At 44.4% G+C, this 24,408-nt stretch overlaps 1 protein-coding gene across 5 annotated transcripts; it reads right to left on the bottom strand.

The window, feature by feature from the left end:
* Nucleotides 1-1,745: 1,745 nt before the first annotated feature.
* On the bottom strand, nt 1,746-24,100 carry LOC135510496 (SLAM family member 8-like). Of its 5 annotated transcripts, XM_064931485.1 has the most exons (7): nt 23,915-24,080; nt 9,427-9,720; nt 8,989-9,258; nt 5,119-5,208; nt 4,820-4,878; nt 4,603-4,647; nt 1,746-4,446 (listed from the first exon to the last, which is right to left on the bottom strand). In XM_064931485.1, exons 1-7 carry the CDS (start codon nt 23,979-23,981, stop codon nt 4,405-4,407), a joined length of 867 nt encoding a protein of 288 aa, XP_064787557.1. In that variant the 5' UTR covers nt 23,982-24,080; the 3' UTR covers nt 1,746-4,404. The 5 variants fall into 5 exon arrangements, with proteins under 5 accessions (XP_064787557.1, XP_064787556.1, XP_064787554.1 ...); XM_064931484.1 differs by lacking the exon at nt 9,427-9,720 and having other exon boundaries at nt 23,915-24,100; XM_064931482.1 differs by lacking the exon at nt 4,820-4,878 and having other exon boundaries at nt 23,915-24,093.
* Nucleotides 24,101-24,408: the final 308 nt, after the last annotated feature.

Genomic DNA, 24,408 nt, shown 5'->3' on the forward strand with positions numbered 1-24,408 from the left:
AAAGAGGACTGGAGTGTAGAGATGTACCGTTTAGACAGATGATGCTTCTTTTCTAACCTGAGCAGGGAGGTCAGTGTGTGTTTTTGTGTGCAAGTACATATTCTTGTGAAAAAGTTTCTGAAAGTGACACATACCCATTATTTTATTTTCTCTCCACCTCTCTGTCAGAATGGCATCCTCTCTGTCAGAATGTCATCCTCTCTGTCAGAATGTCATCCTCTCTGTCAGAATGTCTCCCTCTCTGTCAGAATGTCATCCTCTCTGTCAGAATGTCTCCCTCTCTGTCAGAATGTCATCCTCTCTGTCAGAATGTCTCCCTCTCTGTCAGAATGTCATCCTCTCTGTCAGAATGTCATCCTCTCTGTCAGAATGTCTCCCTCTCTGTCAGAAAGTCTCCCTGTCTGTCAGAATGTCATCCTCTCTGTCAGAATGTCATCCTCTCTGTCAGAATGTCATCCTCTCTGTCAGAATTTCTCCCTCTCTGTCAGAATGTCATCCTCTCTGTCAGAATGTCATCTCTGTCAGAATGTCTCCCTCTCTGTCAGAATGTCATCCTCTCTGTCAGAATGTCATCCTCTCTGTCAGAATGTCTCCCTCTCTGTCAGAATGTCATCCTCTCTGTCAGAATGTCTCCCTCTCTGTCAGAATGTCTCCCTCTCTGTCAGAATGTCTCCCTCTCTGTCAGAATGTCATCCTCTCTGTCAGAATGTCTCCCTCTCTGTCAGAATGTCTCCCTCTCTGTCAGAATGTCTCCCTCTCTGTCAGAATGTCATCCTCTCTGTCAGAATGTCATCCTCTCTGTCAGAATGTCACCCTCTCTGTCAGAATGTCTCCCTCTCTGTCAGAATGTCATCCTCTCTGTCAGAATGTCATCCTCTCTGTCAGAATGTCTCCCTCTCTGTCAGAATGTCATCCTCTCTGTCAGAATGTCATCCTCTCTGTCAGAATGTCTCCCTCTCTGTCAGAATGTCTCCCTCTCTGTCAGAATGTCATCCTCTCTGTCAGAATGTCATCCTCTCTGTCAGAATGTCACCCTCTCTGTCAGAATGTCTCCCTCTCTGTCAGAATGTCATCCTCTCTGTCAGAATGTCATCCTCTCTGTCAGAATGTCTCCCTCTCTGTCAGAATGTCATCCTCTCTGTCAGAATGTCTCTCTCTCTATCAGAATGTCTCCCCCTCTGTCAGTGACTCTGTAGTGGGTTCTTGTTGAAGGCCCAGGCAGGGGTTTCACGCACCCCAAAAATCTGAGGGGGCCACAAAGTAGGGGGTGGTCCAGAGGGGGGATAAGTTGGAGAATTTTGTATTTAAAAATACATTATGTCTATTCTGCATATCTAAGCATACCTCTTGAGCTGCCTGTATCCTCCTGACTGGTGGAATGTGAGTTTTCAGTATATCTAGCTATTGCTTGCTTTTCTGAAGTCTACAGCAGCCAGCATGCCAGATAAGATCATTAGACAAGCAAGCTCCTCTAATATGATTGATGGGCTGAAATGGCTTGTTGGTAGCTGCTTTTAGCAACGCTAGGAATTACACATTTATATAGCATTTCTTGGAATTAGATTGCAAAAAAAACATAATAGTTCCCCTGGATGCGAGAAGTTACAATTACATTTCAATTTACTCTGTTGATTGTCTTTAGGCTTGCTCCTTATGGGAACTTATGACAAAAAAACATCTAATGGAACATATAATTAAACAGAATTTTGAAGACCCATACAGTTTCTCTTGTTTTTTTTGCAGGTATGGCGCATTGGCAGGACTTTTATTTTAACATGAGGTAAGAGGAGAAGAAGTTGGTCTACAAATCAAATAAAAAATAGAATCAAATGTTATTTGTCACATGCTTGGTAAATACAGGTGTAGACTAACAGTGAAATACCTACTTATGGGTCCTTTTCCAACAATGCAGAGTTAAAGATAAAAAATAGAAATTGAAAAATAGAAATAGTAACATGAAGAATAAATTCATAATGAATAACAATAACAAGTAAAAATAACATGGCTATATATAGGAAGTACCAGTACTGAGTCTATGTGCATCGGTACGAGGTAATAACATGGCTATATACAGGAAGTACCAGTACTGAGTCTATATGCAGGGGTACGAGGTAATAACATGGCTATATACAGGAAGTACCCGTACTGAGTCTATGTGCAGGGGTATGAGGTAATAACATGGCTATATACAGGGAGTACCAGTACTGAGTCGATGAACAGGGGTATGAGGTAATAACATGGCTATATACAGGGAGTACCAGTACTGAGTCGATGTCCAGGGGTACGAGGTAATAACATGACTATATACAGGGAGTACCAGTACTGAGTTGATGTGCAGGGGTACGAGGTAATAACATGACTATATACAGGGAGTACCAGTACTGAGTCGGTGCAGGGGTACGAGGTAATAACATGACTATATACAGGGAGTACCAGTACTGAGTCGATGTGCAGGGGTACGAGGTAATAACATGACTATATACAGGGAGTACCAGTACTGAGTCTATGTGCAGGGGTACGAGGTAATAACATGGCTATATACAGGGAGTACCAGTACTGAGTCGGTGCAGGGGTACGAGGTAATAACATGGCTATATACAGGGAGTACCAGTACTGAGTCGATGTGCAGGGGTAAGAGGTAATAACATGACTATATACAGGGAGTACCAGTACTGAGTCTATGTGCAGGGGTACGAGGTAATAACATGGCTATATACAGGGAGTACCAGTACTGAGTCGATGAACAGGGGTATGAGGTAATAACATGACTATATACAGGGAGTACCAGTACTGAGTCGATGTGCAGGGGTACGAGGTAATAACATGACTATATACAGGGAGTACCAGTACTGAGTCTATGTGCAGGGGTACGAGGTAATAACATGGCTATATACAGGAAGTACCAGTACTGAGTCGATGTGCAGGGGTATGAGCTAATAACATGGCTATATAGAAAGTTGAAATGTAATTGTGTTTCACTTCTGGCTTTCGGCGGACTATTCTGTTTTTTTGCAAGCTAATAGCAATGCTATTGTGTAAATAGGCTACTAGCGTTGCTAAAAGCAGCTAGCTTCTTAACTAGTTATCAGATTGGAAACATACCTGGGCTAGCTGAAGTCAACTTCATAAAATTGCTAGGTGGCTAGTAGTATTACAGAGAAACAACAAAAACATGGAATTATTATTATTATTATTACATTTTCTTACAGGACAAATCTGCTCCTTATGGGCATTACGCCTCTGGAAACAGGTGTACTGGGCTAAACAGGTATTGGATACAGGTGTCTGCCTCTGAATGGATGGACGACCCAGGGTGGGGGCACCATTGAGGTAACTTTGAGTTTGATGAGCTTGGGTGACTATAACCTCAGTGATTCGACCTTCCTACTGTGATTGTTGACATTAATGAATGAATTCATTGATTCAGGTGACAGGATACAGGGCTTTAGTGTTCTGTCCTCACAAGAGGTTGTGTCATTACTCTGACATTGACCTGTCCACCAACAACCTGACCCCTCCCTCTCCAGCTTCCTCAACAACAGGCCCAGTGACTACTGAGAAGTAAGTATGACACAAAATGTACTTTAAATGATATTATTTCAAGTTTTAAACAGCATTTATTTTTCTCAGACAACAATTATTGTTCAGTAAATCAGAAATGCAATGTTATGTATACATTTAGTATGAATAAAATGTGTCTCTATAATTATTCAATTTTATCTCTGTTCTTTTTTTAGTCAGGTCAGTAAATAAATATAAATTACAGTCCGATTCTGATTTGCTTCTAATAGTACCAAAAATTAGAACAGGACACGGTAGAAATAGTTTTAGTTACTTAGCTCTGTGGTCCTGGAATTCTGTCATGAACATTTTAAAATGTGATGATCTAGTTTCGTTGGTGGAGTTTAACCACTTGATCGATGTATATATCATAGAAGAGTGTAATTGTTTTTAGGCCAGCTGTTAGTCAAGACGTTTGTGTTTTTAATGTACAATGTTTTTGTTGTAATGTATGTGTGTTTATAGTTTTGTTTAATGCAAATAAATTCATAAAAAAATCCTACAATGTGATTTTCTGGATTTTTCTTCTCATTTTGTCTGTCATAGTTGAAGTGTACCTATGATGAAAATTACAGGCCTCATCTTTTTAAGTGGGAGAACTTGCACAATTGGTGGCTGACTAAATACTTTTTTGCCCCACTGTATATGAGGAACAATGAAGGGAGAAGATTGCAATCATGAAAAAAATAAGCAGCAAATGTCAGAAATGTGCAAGTCGTGATAAAAGTTAACAGTAACATCCATCTACAGACTTGGATGCAGATGATGCAGAGATATAAGGCCCATCCTATGAACACATCCTGCTCAGCTCACAAGTACTTCCTGGTAGGCAGAAAAGGGCGCTTATGGGTGTCCAACTTTGATCTCGTCGTACAGAGTCTGCGGCTAAATGTGACAGACAACCAAGAAGAAACTGTTTCAGCATTATGAAAGGTAGACCATTTCCAAAGTAGACTTCATGGCCTGCCATTCCCTCATAGACTGTTTTGTTAGATTTTTGCTCAACGATGTCAGATATGACCATTCATGTCTCGCTCTCACCTTGTTCAGTCTTGGTTCAGCCAGATCATCCACTGTCCCTCTTGTCTGGAATAAAAACAGAAATAGGTACTTCAACCCATAAACACAATGAATGAACATTGCACAAAACATCAAAATACTGCACATGTGCAGAAAATACACAGCAACAGAAATTACATTTGGCTACACATACATGGGCTTACACAAATTCAGATACATAACGGCAATGCATACTTACATCTTTATTTATTGTACTGCCCATAACATCCGCATATATTGTCTTGTCATTTTGATATACTGTGCTTGACAAGGACAAAATATCAACCAATCAGATCGATACTAAACAGGATATCCACAAACATAAACAGGATAAATGAGACACTTATGAGGCTCCTCTCTCTTTTTCCAATTTCCTTAATATTCCAAGACCAAAAGTCTCTAATTATGCTTTATGCAACATCATAATCATCCTCAGAATACTTGCAGAGCCATCTGAAATGTTAGTTCATAAAGTTGAGGGCCCTGTGCTGTACATACCCATGTTACAGCGACCCCTGCAGCAATACACTGGCACCCCTACAATGAGGGTCAACACCACTACAATGCAGACGATATACCACACCAGCCCTGTCAATAATAACACCCATATCAATGTTATGCTATTAGACCATAGAGTATAACTACAGTCACCACCAAAATGATTTGAACTCTTGATAAAGATGAGCAAAAAAGACTATGAAATGAATCATTCAAATACTGAGCCATATTGTATGATCAAAACTATGTGGGAAATTATATTATTTTACACTAACACATTTGCTCAGTAAACATTTTCTTCTCAAAAAGATAGGTGTCAAAATGATCGACATCCCTGTTTAAAATACTCCAGCACCCTTCCCTTGCGAAGATAACGACACTGAGCCTGTTTTAATAAAACAAAAACAAAATTCTCCCCAATTTCATGATATCCAATTGGTAGTTACAGTCGAGTCCCATCACTGCAACTCCCGTGCGGACTCGGGAGGAGCGAAGGTCGAGAGCCACGCGTCCTCCAAAAGACAACCCTGCCAAGTCGCACTGCTTCTTGACACACTTGCCCGCTTAACCCGGAAGCCAGCCGCACCAATGTGTCAGAGGAAACACTGTACAACTGGCGACCGTGTCAGCGTTTATGCACCCGGCCCACCACAGGAGTTGCTAGAGCGCGATGGGACAAGGACATCTCCTAACCCGGACAACGCTGGGCCAATTGTGCGTCGCCTCATGGGCCTCCCGGTCGGCTGCGACCTATCTGTAGTGACGACTCAAGCACTGCAGTGCCTTAGACTGCTGCGCCTATGGACCGTCCTCTCCAATTCAAACCACAGGTTTTCAATGGGGTTCAGAGACTGACAAGGCCATTTCAAAATGTTGATTTTGTGGTACATGTCCTGGCAGAGGCAACCAGGTTGTAATCATGAAGTACTTTGAGAGGCTGGTTATGGTACACATCAACTCCATCATCCCAGACACCCTAGACCCACTCCAATTTGCATACCGCCCCAACAGATCCATAGATGATGCATTCTCAATTGCACTCCGTACTTCTCTCACCCACGGCAGGTCACCTAGTGATTAGTGCATTGGGCCAGTAACAGAAAGGTTGCTAGATCGAATCCCCGAGCTGAAAATGTAAAAATCTGTAATTTTGCCCCTGAACAAGGCAGTTAACCCACTGTTCCTAGACCGTCATTGTAAATAAGAATTTGTTCTTAACGGATTTGCCTCGTTAAATAAAGGTAAAATAAAAAATAACACCTAAAGTACCAGAAAAAAGTTCACACCTGTTCTTTCAGTGAGGGATAAAACACCAAAAACAAACCAGGCTAAGACATGAAACTGTGTTCCAATGTATTATTTCTCCTAACCGTTATTTTACTTATTTCTTCTGTCCTCAATAATTAATTTCCTTTCTGTGCACCAGTACTAGTCAAAGGTTTGGACACCTTCTCATTCAAGGGTTTTTCTTTATTTGTACTATTTTCTACATTGTAGAATAATAGTGAAGACATTAAAACCATGAAATAACACATGGAATCATGTGGTAACCAACATGTTTTGAAAAAAATCTAAATATATTTTATATTTGAGATTCTTCAAAGTAGCCCCCCTTTGCCTTGATGACAGCTTTGCACACTCTTGGCATTCTCTCAACCAGCTTCATGAGGTAGTCACCTGGAATGCATTTCAATTAACAGGAGTGCCTTGTTAAAAGTTAATTTGTGGAACTTCTTTCATTCTTAATGCGTTTGAGCCCATCAGTTGTGTTGTGACAAGGTAGGGATGGTATACAAAAGATGGCCCTATTTGGTAAAAGACCAAGTCCATATTATGGCAAGAACAGCTCAAATAAACAAAGAGAAACAACAGTCCATCATTACTTTAAGACATGAAGATCAGTCAATCCGGAAAATGTCAAGAACTTTGAAAGTTTCTTCAAGTGCAGTCATAAGAACTGGCTCTCATGAGGACTGCCACAGGAAAGGAAGACCCAGCGTTACCTCTGCTGCAGAGGACAAGTTCATTAGAGTTAACTGCAGCTCAGATTGCAGCCCAAATAAATGCTTCACTGAGTTCAGACACATCTCAACATCAACTGTTCAGAGGAGACTGCGTGAATCCGGCCTTCATGGTCGAATTGTTGCAAAGAAACAACTAATAAACAACACCAATAAGAAGAGAGTTATTTTTACCCCCCCCCCCAATTTGTAGTTACAGTCCTGTCCCATCGTTACAACTCCCGTAAGGGCTCAGGAGAGGTGAAGGTCGAGAGCCATGTGTCCTCCGAAACACAACTCAGCATAGCCGCACTGCTTCTTGACACAACGTCCCCTTAACCCGGAAGCCAGCCGCACCAATGTGTTGGAGGAAATGTTATGTACACCTGGCGACCATGTCAGCATGGATTGCACTCAGCCCACCACAGGAGTCGCTAGTGCACGATGGGACAGTAATATCTCTGCCAGCCAAACCCTCCACTAACCCGGACGTCCCAAGGGTCTCCCGGTCGCAGCTGGCTGCGACAGAGTCTGGACTCTAACCAGGTTTTCTAGTGGCACAGTTAGCACTGCGATGCAGTGCCTTAGACCACTGCGCCACTCAGGAGGCCCTTTGATTTGCTTGGGCCAACAAACATGAGAAATCTGACCTTTTGTCTGATGAGTCCAAATTTGAGATTTTTGGTTCCAACCGCCATGTCTTCATGAGACACAGAGTAGGTGAACGGATGATCTCCGCATGTGTGGTTCCCACTGTGAAACATGGATGTGGAGGTGTGATGGTGTGGCGGTGCTTTGCTGTGAACACTGTCAGTGATTTATTTAGAATTCAAGGCACACTTAACCAGCATGGCTACCACAGCATTCTGCAGCGATACGCCATCAGATCTGGTTTGCGCTTAGTGTGACTATCATTTCTTTTTCAACAGGACATTGACCCAACACGCCTCCAGGCTGTGTAAGGACTATTTGACCAAGAAGGAGAGTGATGGAGTGCTGCATCAGATGACATGGCCTCCACAATCACCTGACCTCAATCCAATTGAGATGGTGTGGAATGAGTTGGACCGCAGAGTGAAGAAAAAGCAGCCAACAAGTGCTCAGCATATGTGGGAACTCCTTCAAGACTGTTGAAAAACATTCCTCGTGAAGCTGGTTGAGAGAATGCAAATTGTGCAAAGCTGCCATCCAGGCAAAGGGTGGCAGCTTTGAAGAATCTCAAATATAAAATATATTTTGATTTCTTTAACACTTTTTTGGTTACTACATGATTCCATATGTGTTATTTCATAGTTTTGATGTCTTCACTGTTATTCTACAATGAGGAAAATAGTAAAAATAAAGAAAAAACCTTGAATGTGTAGGTGTGTCCAAACTTTTGGCTGGTACTGTAGATAAAACAAATACCTATGTGAGAATGTTGTTCACACCATAGTCCCCTCCAAGATCATCACAGAACTTTTGACCCTGGAACTTAAACCTCCCTCTGCAACTGTATCATGGACTTCCTGACAGGCCGACCCCAGGTGGTAAGGGTAGGCAACATTACATCATCGCAAAGGAGGGTGCAGGAGTATTGAAAAAAGTGGTGCCAATAATGTTGGCACCTACAGTATCTTTTAGAGAAAATAAATGATTCATTGTTAAACAAAATCTCTTTCTCTGAGCCTTTGTGTTTTTTTTTGAGCATACACTATATGCTCAGTATTTATCATCTTTATCAAGGGAGCCAATACTTTTGGAGGTGACTGTATATTAAGCTCTAAAACATGTCTAAAAGAATAAAGAGAATATTACATTATATTTGATAAGATAAGCTTATCAGCACACTGAAAAGTGTATGGAGTGGATTATTATGATATCTAGTTACCTGGGATGGTTGTGTCATTACTACACTTTACTGTTACCGAGGCAGATTTCTCACTGACTGTGTTGGAGGCGTTGCAGGTTACACTGATGTCTCCGTCTGCTGGTGACAGAGAGAAGTGTATCTGCTCGTCGTCCCTGTACGTCTCATTCCCTCTCTCCCAGGTGTAGGAGAGGTTGGAGCCGACTGACACGTTGCACAGCAGCCACACTGAACAGGACTGGTTGGCCAATAGCGTGATCTCCTTCTGGATCACCACCTTGGATATAGGCTCTGATCAACCAGGAGAGAGAAAAAGAGAGTTGTAAAATCATTCTCCAACGTCTAACAAATGATTAAATGTAAAATGTTGTCAATAACACTACAGTCATAGACAATTAAATCAAACTGTGAGAAAAAGCTGATAACTGCCTATCGTGGACTTTAGTGCAGCAAACTCACCCTGTACTGTTAGTCTGTATGTAGTAGTCAACTCTTCCCAATTCTTCTCATAGGTTGCAATGTAAGTTCCTCTGTCTTTTTCATTCAGATTCTTAATGCACAGAGAGTGGTTCAGTGGATTATACTCCACTTTCTCCTGGTATTTAGGAGAGACATTTCTGCCAGAAACTATTATGGTACTATTGACCTTCCAACTTTGTCTTCCAAGCTCCTGCGGTGGTTCTGCTACAGCCAGGCACACCGAACCCCCCCTCAATCCATACAGGTCATTCGGAGGGACTTCAGCCCAGATCCCTAAACAGAGAGGAATAGTTTGCACCTGTTCTTTCAGCGAGGGATAAAATACCAAAAACAAACCAGGCTAAGACATGAAACTGTGTTCCAATGTATTATTTCTCCTAACCGTTCTTCTGTCCTCAATAATGAATTTCCTTTCGGTGCACCATTTATTTGTCCATTGATGACCACTTGAAACCTTTTCAACTATCTTACATATGGAATCATGTAGTAACCAAAAAAGTGTTACACAAATCAAAAAATATTTTATATTTGAGATTCTTCAAAGTAGCCACCCATTGCCTTGAGGACAGCTTTGCACACTCTTGGCATTCTCTCAACCAGCTTCATGAGGAATGCTTTTCCAACAGTCTTGAAGGAGTTCAAGAGTTGTTTAAGCAAGTCAGAATGAACTGTTTTGCTGCCAGATCAGGCTTTATTGATAGCCAGGTGTAGCAGTGGTAAGGATTCACTCCATGTGTCACGTTGGTATAAAGGATCGGGGGACAGGCTCAGTAATGCGTAATAGGGTTTTTTAATACACCCAAATTACAGTGTGCCATGTAAAGGCACAGGGACGAAGACCAAACAAACACGTATATAAAACACAGGGTTGAGACCCAAACACAAGAGCGAGGAGTACATTGTTATTCAATGTACTCCCCGTGGGACGAGACCCGAAAACATCTGCACAATACAAGCGCCACGAAAACCAAAACAACAAGGCACAGGTGCTCACACGACCAACGGACATTGGAACAATAAATCAGTGATGAAATGGGGGCCAGGTTTGCGTATTGACACAGTTCAGTTCCTAGAGGCCGGTGACTTAGACCTCCAAACCTGGTGCATAGAAAAAGCAACAGTAGCGGAGGGATCCGTGACAGTACCCCCCCTCCCCGACGTACCAGTGTGGGTCGATCAGGACTTGTTGCAGCTGTGGAAGTTGCGGCGGCGTTGGAGGGACCAGTTCAGGCGGCGTCGGACAGACCAGTTGTGGCGGCGTAAGAAGGGCCATTCCCGCTGTCTCCTTTAATGGTTGATTATTCTGTCACGGATCCCTCCGGTACTGCTGCTCTTTCCGTGCACCAGGTTCGGAGGTCTACGTCACCGGCCTCTAGGAACTGAACTGTGTCAATATGCACACCTGGTCCCCTTTTACTCACTGATTTATACTTGTATAAATGTGCCATTTGGTTCACCATTGGGGCTGTCGATTAATGTTCCAATGTCCGTTGTGCCTGTGAGTACCTGTGCTGTGTTGTTTTGGCTTTTGTGCCGTTTGGATGTGCATATATGATTACGGATCTCGTCCGTGGTGTATCATTGTGCGCTTGTGTTTTCGGGTCTCGTCCCATGTATGTATTACGGGTCTCGCCCAGTTTATTAATTCAAGGTACTGCTCGCTCTTTTGTTTGGGTTTCAACCCTGTGTTTTGTATACATGTTTGTTTGGTCTTTCTCCCTGTGCCTTTACAAGACACGCTTTAATTTGGGTCAATAAAAAACGCTATTACGCATCCCTTCGCCTGTGTCCTGATCTTTCACACAACGTGACACCATGATGCTGAAAAGAAGGTTTTGCAGTTGGGACAGGTTAATGTAGGCCCTAACAGTTTGTGGGCACCGTTTGTCACTTTATAGTGCAATTAATGTGTTGTGTAGTGGCTTTGCTGGAATGCATACAATTTTTTTTGTGTGTGTTTGCCCGACCAAGATTTACATGCTAAAATTGCCACTGAGTTCAACCTTATTTTAAGTCCACATAGTCCACGGTTCCATACTTGCATATATATTTTTAAAGAGTCCATCATGCTAAAAAATGTTTTGTATATAACAAACGAATCCATAATTGTACTGTGTAATGCCGTGCAAATGTCTATCGGGGACTACTTCAGCAGGAGGTCGCCATCACTCACAGCCACGTTGTAATCTTCGAGCCCATTTGGTTGTTTAGACACAATTTATTGACCACTAGACGAACATTCTGCTTCTCTGCTCGGATCCTTTTGAAAGTGGGATACAGGTCACATTGTCTCTCCTCTATTTCATGGGAAAATTGTTCATTAATAAATAACGGGGTGTTCTTCAGTTCCCTACCCTGTTGTAAACAAGGCAATTTTCATTTTGTAGTGAGTTAGCATAGCTATGATAGGACGGGGACTTCCCTCCCCTCTGTCGCCAAAATGGTGAGCCCTTTGAAAAACAATTGTATCTAACTGTTCGTCTGTCATCTTGAGATAACGTTTCATGAACACCTTAGCTGTGTTTGAATAATCATACTAACTGCACTAACTGTACTATTTGTGACGTGAATTGAGTATATAGTATGCTTATTGGTCATAGTATGGATATAGTTAATATGCCAAAAGTTCCCGGATGTTGTACTATTTTCAAACTTTTAGGGCCCATAATGCAATTCTTCAGAAAATGGGCGTGGCTAGTTGAGCAATGTAATAAAGTAATGACTTTTCAAACAAGTTACATTACACGTTATGTTGGCTGACAATTTGTTAGCTACGCTATCCTTGCGAACCGTATAGCATTACAGCAGTATGTACCGGTATGTTAGCTAGTTACCTAACGTTAGTTGGATACTAATACATCGAACTCGCCAGGTAGTATATACTATCTGCCATCTAATTAACTAACCAACGTTTATTGACTTGATTATTCACATCCTTCTTAGCTAAGTGGTATAATCATTGTGCGTTTCAATGGACATTGTTAATTCTGGCTGTTCAATGGACACTGTTAATTCTGGTTAATCTACTTCGATTTCAGAGAACTCTCTTACACCGTTGAATATGGCCGCTGTCAGCAAACATGGACAAAAAAAGCATAATAAATTGTTTCCAGCAGCAGTTACAGTCACCAAAGCTCTGGATAACATGAAAACAGCCTAACCAGCGCTGCTATGGCGAGTAAAATGGTCAGAGTGAGGTGTTCTCTCATTTGTGTCTGGAAGTAGCTAGCCAACATAAGCTAGTTAGCTTGGGTGCTTGACTGCCATCCTACACCTCGGCTAGAGTGTCCAGTGTACGCTCTGAACACTCCGAGAGCGAACCGCTTTGTATTTACAATCTGACAATGTCCCAGAGCGCACTCTGGCACCGCATATTGAATTTACGAACCCCCCCGAAAATCGTAAAATGTTTAGCTGGTAATTTATTATGCTTACAAGCTAGCAAGAGGTTGTATAGCAACAGCATCAACTTCCGGTAGACAGGCTAAGCTCTAGTACATGCAACTGAAATGACACTGTTCATTTACAGTATACTGAAATCAACTTATAGTATTGTAGCGACCCGCACAGACAGCTGTGTGTTATGTGTTAGGCTAGGAGGTGGTTGTGTTGTACTGACCAGTACCCGGTGTTCGCGGGGTCCGACATGTCAATCAACCTGCTATCTGCCAATCACGGGAATGCCTGGAATGTTCTGATGCCGGGCATCCTGGTGGTTGGCGGAGTGGCGTGGAGGGGGGTTGGGCAGGGGGGTGGAGCATTGGAAGTTAAGACCAGGTTCAGCCTTTGTTCTCTCTCTCTTACGTCTGGGCTTCCCAAGAGAAGGTCACGATTGGCTTGTGGGTTATCTGTCATCTTTTTGGCGTGTGCTACGGCCCAAACAGTAGCCTGTGTAAAGTTGGTTTAATAAACCGTCAATTCGCAAACTCAAGCCTCTGTCTGGACAATTGTTCATTTATGATCTAGTCAGGTCATTACATTGGTGTCAGAAGTAAAAACGTTGATACAAGTTAGCCAGCTAGCTAGCTGACTTATGTGGCTAGCTACCGTAGGTGAGAACGGGGATTGAAAATGCGTCGAGGGAATCCGAAAGTGAAGGTGGAGGTAGGGGACGATTATGGCCAAGGAGGTGCGTGTGAATGGACGTCGGGGGTTCTGTCTGAGGAGATCGCCAGGGCGTCGGAGCGCAGAGGCCGCTTGAGGGAGGACGTTAGAGCGATGGCGGCTGAAGCGGGCATGAGTGCTTCGTCGACTGTATTTTGCGCGGATTCTGGTGGGCGGACCGAAGTAGCGACGTCGACACGGCGTGACGAGGAATCTGGGGCTCAGGATGTAAACAAACATGGCGGCGCCCAGTTCCCGGCTGCGTCCGTATCTGTTAAGACCCCGAAGTATTCCGGTAAGGCGGATTGGGAAGCTTTTCATGCTCAGTTTGAACTGTTAGCTCATTTTAGGGGGTGGTCGGATGAAGAAAGGGCACTGCAGTTGGCTTTATGCCTCACGGATGAAGCTCTGGCCTGTTTGATATTGATTAGCCCCGAGGACAGGCATGATTATGGTGCTTTAGTGGGAGCACTGAGGAGGCGCTATGGACAGCGTGTACAGCCCGGGCTACTGCGCTCCGAACTGAGTAATAGACGCAGGCAGCCTGGAGAGTCTCTACGGGTGCTAGCTAATGACATTGAGAGCCTCTCTCGGCGGGCATATGCTCACATGCCCCCCTCCGTGCAGAGCGAGCTTGCACGGGACCAGTTCATACAGGCGCTCTCTCCTACGGAGCTGCGCATACAGACCCAGCTGGCTCATCCTGAGTCATTGCAGACAGCCTTGGAGATGGCTTTGGAGAGGGAGCTGGTGTGGGCTGGGGCTTCAGCTGGGGCTTTGGTGGGGGTGCAGGGAGACACACCCTCTGTGTGAGCTGGGGGGCAGAGCAGCCCGGAGCCGGAAAAGCCTGCTTGGGTGGCCGAAATGACAAAACTCATTCGGGCTGTGTCGCTACAGGCGGCACGAAACACAAGGCCTGGTCCCAGGGTCTGCTGGGGTTGTGGCCAGCCAGGCCATCTGCGCCGAGATTGCCCCATGTCCCCCAGAGCTCAGGGAAACGGCTCGGGGTCCGCATAGACCGGGTAGTGCGGACCCCTGGCTTTCTATCCCAACCACCATCATCTTCAGGAGGAGCCCACCGGCACAGACGGGGAAGCAAGGCTCCACTTCCCCCAGAAGCAGACGAGGGCAAGCGGATGGAGCCTGTTGTTGTGGTGGGCCGGACCTGTGTTGGGGACTTTTGTCATGTCCCTGTCACTGTGGAGGGGGTGCCCTGCTCCGCCCTGGTGGACACTGGGTCCACAGTAACCCTGGTGAGGCCAGGTATTGTGCCAGGTTGGACTCAGTGTGAGCCTACAACTGTGCAGCTCCGCACAGTCACAGGTGAGCTGGCACCCATGAAAGGGAAGGGAATAATGACTCTGACAGTAGGGGGCAGGACTGTGCGTCATCCTGTGTGGGTGGCGGCTGTGCAGGACCCTTGTATCCTGGGGTTGGACTTTCTTAGGAGCACAGGCTGCCAGTTAGACCTAAATAGGGGCACACTGAGCTTCCAGGGAGGGACGGAAGTCACCATCGCCCCCCCTGACCTCACCTTGCCCTTTATCCTGGACACAGACGCGAGCAATGTGGGCATGGGTGGGGTGCTGGCCCAGGTGGGGCCAGAGGGGGAGAGAGTGGTGGCGTACTTCAGCAAAACATTTGACAAACATGAGCGCCGCTACTGTGTCACCCGGCGGGAGCTCTTGGCTGTTGTGGCTTCCGTCAAACACTTCAAGTACTACCTGGGTGGTCTGCCCTTTACTGTAAGGACTGACCACTCTGCTCTCCGGTGGCTCATGTCTTTCAGAGAGCCAGAGGGGCAGGTGGCACGCTGGTTGGAGGAGCTTCAGCCGTATGACTTCACGGTGGTGCACAGGGCAGGGGCACGCCACTCCAACGCCGACGCCATGTCCCGTCGGCCCTGTACTGCAGACGGCTGCCGCCACTGTGAACGGAGAGAGGGACGGGAGAGAGAGCTGCGGGCAGAGGAGGGTGTCTGTGCCACAGTGTGTCGGGCGAGCGGGCCTGTCTGCTGCGAGCTGCAGACTGTCGACGTGGCTGAATGGCGGCAGCAGCAGGGACGGGACACAGACCTACAGCCAGTGCTACAGTGGGTAGAGGCGCAGGTGAGGCCACCATGGGAAGAGGTGACAGCGCTCTCACTCGCGACCAAAGGGTTGTGGTCGAAGTTTGAGAGACTGCGGCTGGCTGATGGCGTGCTACAGCGGGCATGGAAGGAGTCAGCTACGGGAGAGGAGAGGTGGCAGGTGGTGGTCCCAAAAGCATTGCGGGAGGCTGTGCTCCAGAGTACTCATGGGGGTGGGGACTGGACACTTTGGGGTCACAAAAACACTGCGCCGTCTCCGTCAGGGCTTCTACTGGGGGCAGCACAAGAGGGATGTGGAGGACTTTTGTCGCCGCTGTGACAACTGCACAGCGAGAAAGAGCCCCCCAGGCCGCTCTCATGCTCAGCTCCAACAGTTCCCAGTGGGGGCTCCCATGGAGAGGGTGGGAGTGGATGTAGTTGGGCCGTTCCCCACCACAGACAGTGGAAACCACTGGGTGCTCACGGCCATGGACTATTTCACAAAATGGCCCGAGGCCTATGCTCTGCCTGACCAGGAGGCAGAGACCATCGTCGACGCCCTGACAGCGGGGATGTTCAGCAGGTTTGGAGCTGCAGAGTCCATCCACAGCGACCAAGGCAGAAACTTTGAGTCCCGTGTGTTCGCCACCATGTGTGAGAGGCTGGGTATGCACAAGACCCGCACTACTCCTCTCCATCCTCAAAGTGATGGCCTTGTGGAGCGCTTCAACAAAACGCTTGGACAGCAGCTGGCCATCGTCTCTTCCAAACACCAGCGTGACTGGGACAAGCACCTGCCTATGGTCCTCATGGCATGCCGCTCCGCTGTCCAAGACTCCACCTCCTGCACGCCTGCCCTCCTCATGCTGGGGAGAGAGATCCGCACCCCTGCGGAGATGGCGTTTGGTCGGCCCCTGGATAGCCCTCATGTTCCTCCGGGGCCGGAGTATGCTCGGAGACTCCAGGACCGCCTGGAGACAGCCCACACCTTCGCCAGAGAGCAGCTGGTGAATGCAGGTGTGAGGCAAAAAGGAACTATGACGTGCACACCCAGGGAAGGCACTTTGTGGCTGGGGAGCTGGTCTGGGTCTACAGCCCCCTAAGGAAAAAAGGCAGATGCCCCAAGTTGGACAGTCACTGGGTGGGACCCTGCAGTGTCCTGGAGAGGGTAGGGGAGGTTGTGTACCGGGTGCAGCTTCCTCCCAGGGGGAGAAAGTTGGCACTGCACCGGGACAGGTTAGACCCATACAGAGGGGCCTCTTTTCCCCAAACCCCAGGAACCCCCACAATTCCCCTCTCTGGCAATGACATTCTCCAGGCACCCACCCTCAGGTGCCGCAGACAAGGCTCCAGACAGCCCACTCCCCCTGTCTCCCCCCCTGTGTCACCGCGTGGTTCCCCAGAGCCACGGACTGTATTACCCGTTCCCGCTTCCTTGTCCCCCATATCCCTGCCTTCATCCCCTGGTTCCCAGAGGGGCACTCTGCGACCATCACGGCCACGCAGGCAAAGGAGACCTCCGGGTTGCTTCAGAGACTTTGTTTGTTCCCTCGGGGACGAGGGACTTTGTGGTGGGGGGGGGGGCTGTGTAGCGACCCGCACAGACAGCTGTGTGTTATGTGTTAGGCTAGGAGGTGGTTGTGTTGTACTGACCACTACTCGGTGTTCGCGGGGTCCGACATGTCAATCAACCTGCTATCTGCCAATCACGGGAATGCCTGGAATGTTCTGATGCCGGGCATCCTGGTGGTTGGCGGAGTGGCGTGGAGAGGGGTTGGGCAGGGGGGTGGAGCATTGGAAGTTAAGACCAGGTTCAGCCTTTGTTCTCTCTCTCTTACGTCTGGGCTTCCCAAGAGAAGGTCACGATTGGCTTGTGGGTTATCTGTCATCTTTTTGGCGTGTGCTACGGCCCAAACAGTAGCCTGTGTAAAGTTGGTTTAATAAACCGTCAATTCGCAAACTCAAGCCTCTGTCTGGACAATTGCTCGAGGAAAGGTCTTCTCTTGGAAAGGTCTTCTCTTGTTCGCTTTGATGTATCTGATAATTTTTCGAGCATATAAAAACGCTGATCAATAAATAGTTCTCAAGATTCTCTATATTATGCAGAATGTTTGTTTCACAGTTATCAATCAGCTGACCCTAAATTGTTATGATTAATTCATTGGACAAGCTCTGCCTACCACGCTATCCCCCATTATCACCTTGTTACTGTAGCTTCATTAACCTCAGGCAATACGAGACTTAACATTCTACAGACATGTCATAGAGGAATTAGCTGCCCGCTATACACTAGCTCAGCAACAGTTTTTTTTTAACTTGTCGACTGCCTTCCGGTCTTTGGGAAGACTCTCATTGTTAGAGCAACATGAACATCTCATCATTATATATAGAGCTCTGCTCGCCATACAGCCAGACAGCCATTTTAAGGTTAAGTTCATCGTTAGAATCTTCGTAGGAGCGTAGTTAAATCTCCGAGCTGTTTCCCAAAATCACCACTATTAACGTTACACTTGAAAACGCTCATAAACTAACGCCTGCCCCAGACCACCTGTAGAACAGTTAAATGCGTTGTTAGATGCTGTTTTGCCCTCTCGTGTCAGTTTATATACAGAAGGTCTCCGCTAAACATAGAATCACGTGGTTTATCCGTCTCTGTGACCGCAAATAACTTGACTACAAATACAAAGTTGCCAATTTCTTTGCAATTGATACAACCAAGAGACCTATAAAAACAGTTTATATACTGAAGGTCTCCGCTAAACATAGAATCACGTGGTTTATCCGTCTCTGTGACCGCAAATAACTTGACTACAAATACAAAGTTGCCAATTTCTTTGCAATTGATACAACCAAGAGACCTATAAAAACATGCTTCAAATGAAAACCGAGATGACTGCATTAAAATATAAAATGTATAACGTTACTACAGGCCTATTTCAATCATATTGAAATACCTACATTTCACGTTCAAACAACGTAGTTATATGTTGCTACTTGTGGTCTACTGTCTATAATATGTCTGACTATATTTCATGCAGAGCACATCCCCATTTGTTCTTCCAGTCTCCAAAGTGCTTTTTAATTCCCCAGAAAATGTTTTTTTTTTAATGGTATACATTCGGCCTATTTGTTGTTTTTCTGAACCCACTGCCCGCAGATCTTATCTATGCTTCAGAGCCAAAAGGTTGTAGGTCTTGATTGTTGACCAATGACACCTGATCAGCATTGGCACGCCAAGTCGGTCGCGCATATCCAGATTAGTGACCAGAAAAAAATGGTTTAATTTAAACCAGTTTTGCCTGTTAAAAACAGAGTAGACCTACGTTTATCATTCGTATAAAATACTGTTTAGCAAGCTACTACTGTCTCATCTGTGCCAGAATTGATTGATCATTTTCATTTTTCATATAGGCGTATTTGACTGGCTACTGGCTAGATGTCTAAAGATAGGCAGCTGTAACATCGCACTGCCTTCAATATTATGGGATGAGGATGAAACATATTCTGTTAAATGTATTATGTTATTTGTGAGGAAGAACAGGGATACCCGACTGGCGACGACCACTCTGCAGGCAGGCTGCCCTCCAAAAGGATGGAGAGGTGCAGACAGAATATGCTTTCCATCCGATCCTGCAACCTCAGCAACAGGCCGTATGATTTTCTTTCTCTGGACGCCAGAGAAGTGACATGATAGCCGATATCCCTAGTTGATATTGGCTGCTAACACGAATGACTTTCATCTCCAAATGCAGGTGTAAACTGAAGTATTTCTGTAGTCTACTGCCTTTTGAAAAAATGCATCACCATTTATGGCTGTAATGACAGACTACATTTATTTGTGCAGCGACTGTGAGCGCATGTTCGGGTGTGTACACGTGCGTACGCAGGGTCGCAAGTTTTGTACCACATATTTTTGGGGTCCATTGGTCAAAAAAGTTTAAAAACCACTGGGATACATAATAGTGGCAACAAATGGAGTTCGGTTCAAAATAATAATGGTAGGCTACCGTATTTCTTACAATCTATTTTGACTGGAATTGTGTTAGTCATTGTTATTAAGTGCAGCATTTATGCAAGTTCAAAATAGTTTTGCAAAATACTTTACTCATCAGATTTTGCTGCATTCCCCTCTTGTAATTTTTTCTTTTCTCAATGAGTATGTGTCCCAGGATTTATTTTTTTATTTTTTTTGGGGGGGGGGTGCAATTTCATTGGGTAAGCATTATAATACACATTTGCCGCCTCAATTTTAGCTGCTGTAGGTGGTAATATCTGTCTAGGAGCTGATCCATCATCAGTATTGTGAAATAATTCTAATAGAAAGGTAAGATTTGAATGGATAAAGTTGATCAGAGCAGTTCTGGCTTTCTTCCGGTTGGAAAACGCGTTACATTTGCAGGAAATGGTTAGGATGAGGGAGTGTAGCTCCATTTTAAGGTGTGAGCATAGAGATGTATAGAGATCGCAACGTTGTATCCGTTCCATTATGGCGTCTGTGTGTGCACGGGCAACGCCATTGAGGCCATCTCAATTTTGAAGTCGTCAATCTTCTTCTTCTTCTACTACTTCTATGAGTTGGTAAATAAACTGAAAGCGTGTTTAGTGCCACCTGGAGTGTTTGAACAGGTATAAAGACACATTTTAAAATTGACTGCCACCTGCAGTTATGGTAGGTTTGAGTATAATTCATTGGCTGATCCCTCCTGATGATCTGTTGTAGTTATGTGATCTTTCCTTAACCCATAGGAAGTCCCATCCAGTTGACTACTGCAAAATGGTAAAAGTCCTCAATGGCGCTGCCTATGCTAAAACTGGCTTATGAGTCCTCTATACATCTCTATGTGCGTGAGAGTGATTGTGACAAGAAACTGAAACCCACTTCCTGTTGACAGAGTTTCTGTGCTGAGAACAAGTGTTCGAAGTTTTTAGGTGTGAAGGTGATCTGTATCTGAATCACTATTTCCATGGCAAGAAAGAATCAACTTCAGGCCCACATTTATAATAACATAGAAATGGAACTGAATCATGTCCAAAGGCTTTTTTTTTGGTGTCTCAGGGGTAGATTTTTTAAATAAAAAAGTATAATTTCGTTTTTAAATTTTATATTAAATGGCAAATCCACCACTTTTTTAAATCCTAATTTTCATAATCTCCAGCACAATACCAGTGTCTACATATGTAAAAACGGTCGCATTTGTACGTTTTGTAGAAAGGGAGCAAGAAAATAGAAAGTTGTTTCAGGTTTTCAAAATATGTTTACAATGGAAAAAAATATAAATGCAACATGTAAAGTATTGGTCCCATGCTTCATGAGTTGAAATAAAAGATCCCAGACATTTTCCATATGCACAAAAAGCTTATTTCTCTCAAATATTGTGCACACATTTGTTTACATCCCTGTTAGTGAGAATTTCTCCTGAGCCAAGATAATCCATCCACCTGACAGGTGTGGCATATCAAGAAGCTGATTAAACAGCATGCTCATTACACAGGTGCACCTTGTACTGGGGATAATAAAAGGCCACACTAAAATGTGCCGTTTTGTCACACAATGTCACAGATGTCTCATGTTTTGAGGGAGTGTGCAATTGACATGCTGACTGCAGGAATCTCCACCAGAGCTGTTGCCAGAGAAAGTAATGTACATTTCTCTACCATAAGCCACCTCCAACATCGTCTTAAAGAATTTGGCAGTTCATCCAACCGCCAATAAAATCACAGACGAGTGGTGGTGTGGGCGAGCTGTTTGCTGACATCAACATTGTGAACAGAGTGCTCCATGGTGGCGGTAATGGTTATGGTATAGGCAGGCAGGCATAAGCTACGGACAATGACCAAAATTGCATTTTATCGATTGCAATTTAAAAGCACAGAGATACCTTGACGAGATCCTGAGGCCCATTGTCATGCCATTTATCTGCCGCCATCACATCATGTTTCAGAATGATAATGAACGGTCCCATGTCTCAAGGATCTGTACACAAGTCAGGAAGCTGAAAATGTCCCAGTTTTTCCATGGCCTGCATACTCACCAGACATGTCACCCAATGAGCATGTTTGGGATGCTCCAGATCAACGTGTATGACAGCGGGCTCCAGTTCTCTCCAATATCCAGTAACTTTGCACAGCCATTGAAGAGGAGTGGGACAACATTCCACAGGCCACAATCAACAGCCTGATTAACTCTATGTGAAGAAGATGTGTCGTGCTGCATGAGGCAAAGGTTGGTCACACCAAATACTGACTGGTTTCCTGATCGACGCCCCTACTTTTTTAAAAAGCGATCTATGACCAACAGATGCATATCTGTTGCCATGTGAAATCCATAGATTAGGGCCTAATAAATGTATTTCAATTGACTGATTACCTTAAATGAACTGTTACTCAATAAAATAGTTTTAATTATTGCATGTTGTGTTTATATGTTGGTTCAGTATAGCTAGTTTTTAAAACTATTTTTCCCCGAAAGCATTTAATATCTGGATTTCACTGTTTTGCACTGTTTCACGCCCAGACTTGTGATATTCTGCTATATATTATACTTAGAAAATGGTGTTCATTTGTAATTATTTAATACAGCTGTTTAAAAAAAATATTCAGCCTGAAATTCCCGAATGAGCGTTCAACTCAATGCATCGCCAATGAGTACTGATGGAAAATGTAATCAAAAGTGTATTGCAGTGTTTTGGAAATATCCATTTGCGATCAAGCTTTAACTTCCTGACTGATGTCTTGAGATGTTGCTTTAATATATCCACATAATTTCCCCCCCTCATGATGCCATCTATTTTGTGAAGTGCACCAGTTCCCCCTGCAAAGCACAACATGATGCTGCCACTCCTGTGCTTCACGGTTGGGATGGTGTTCTTCGGCTTGCAAGCCTCTCACCTTTTCCTCCAAACATAACGATGGTCATTATGGCCAAACAGTTATATTTTTGTTTCATCAGAACAGAGGACATTTCTCCAAAAAGTACGATCTTTGTCCCCATGTGCAGTTGCAAACCATAGTCTGTCTTTTTTATGGCAGTTTTGGAGCAGTGGCTTCTTGCTGAGTGGCCTTTCAGGTTATGTCGATATAGGACTCGTTTTACTGTGGATATAGATACTTTTGTACCTGTTTCCTCCAGCATCTTCACAAGGTCCTTTGCTGTTGTTCTGGGATTGATTTGGACTTTTTGCACCAAAGTATGTTAATCTCTAGGAGACAGAACGCGTCTCCTTCCTGAGCGGTATGACGGCTGCGTGGTCCCATGTTGTTTATACTTGCATTCTATTGTTTGTACAGATGAACGTGGTACCTTGAGGCGTTTGGAAATTGCTCCCAACGATGAACCAGACTTGTGGAGGTCTACAATTCTTCTTCTGAGGTCTTGGCTGATTTCTTTTGATTTTCCCATGATGTCAACCAAAGAGGCACTGAGTTTGAAGGTAGGCCTTGAAATACATCCACAGGTACACCTCCAATTAACTCAAATGATGTCATTCAGCCTATCAGAAGCTTCTAAAGCCATGCCATCCTTTTCTGGAATTTTCCAAGCTGTTTAAAGGCACAGTCAACTTAGTGTATGTAAACTTCTGACCCACTGGAATTGTGATACTGAATCTGTCTGTAAACAATTTTTGGAAAAATGACTTGTGTCATGCACAAAGTAGATGTCCTAACTGACTTGCCAAAACTATAGTTTGTTAACAATAAATTTGTGGAGTCGTTGAAAAACGAGTTTTAATGACTCCAACATAAGTGTGTGTAAACTTCCAACTTCAATTGTACATATTACCTAAATGACCTTGACTTACTTCCCCTGCACATTGACTCGGTACCCTTGAATATAGCCTTGTTATTGTTATTTTATTTTGTTACGATTTTTCCTTTAGTTTATTTAGCCAATATTTTCTTACTTATTTGTTTAAAACTCTGCATTGTTGATTAAGCATTTGTAAAGAAACATTTCACGTTAAGGTGTTCGACGCGTGTGACAAATACATTTTTATTTGATTTGATTTGAAAAGCTATTGGCCCAACCACACCAGCACAGACCGAATGTGTTTCATTAAAAAACACCATACATGTTTATCTGAATATAGGCAGAGGTGTTATCACACAGTAATAAAGTAAACGTTTTGAGGTATACAACCAATCACTGACAAGGCCTTCCGCATTCAACACACACTATTCAAAAACCAACAAGGAAGTTAGCTTTCCCTAACTGCATTCATAACTTTATCATACACATGTTATACATACTGTAATAAACATGAGGAGGAGAAAGTAGATAATCCATACAAAACGTACCATAGTGGAGGATAGAGAGTAGGAGTATTCCCTGTTTGGAGAAGCAGGAGAGGGGACCACCAGACATCTCTGTTAGGAGTTTGTCTGTTTCCTCTGGCTGTACGTCCTCCTCATCTATCTCTGACTGGTAGATAGCTAGACTCACCAAAACACACAGAGAAGAGAGAGAGACATCATTTGATGAGGGCTGCGGTTCTAGAAAAGACTTCCGGTATGTTAGTTGAAAAGGAAGTTACTCTCTATAGTCGTTCTCTGAAAAAAAACCTTCACTCAGCTGCAGAGTTATAGACGATGAGGAGTGGGCATGTTTTGGGTCTGTCACTGTGTCCATCAGTCTGATACTCGTGGTTTTTGGAGTGTTTTCTAGTTGCTGGTTGTGTGGTTAATGGTCATGCTATTTTACAGGTAACAATATTTTTGGAACTTTATGAGCAGACCACTTCGGAGAAGAGAAAGAGAACGGAGGGAAAGAGAGACAGAGAGGGTGAGAGGAG

Source organism: Oncorhynchus masou, chromosome 23 (genome assembly GCF_036934945.1).
Source record: "Oncorhynchus masou masou isolate Uvic2021 chromosome 23, UVic_Omas_1.1, whole genome shotgun sequence".
Lineage (NCBI taxonomy): Eukaryota > Metazoa > Chordata > Actinopteri > Salmoniformes > Salmonidae > Oncorhynchus > Oncorhynchus masou.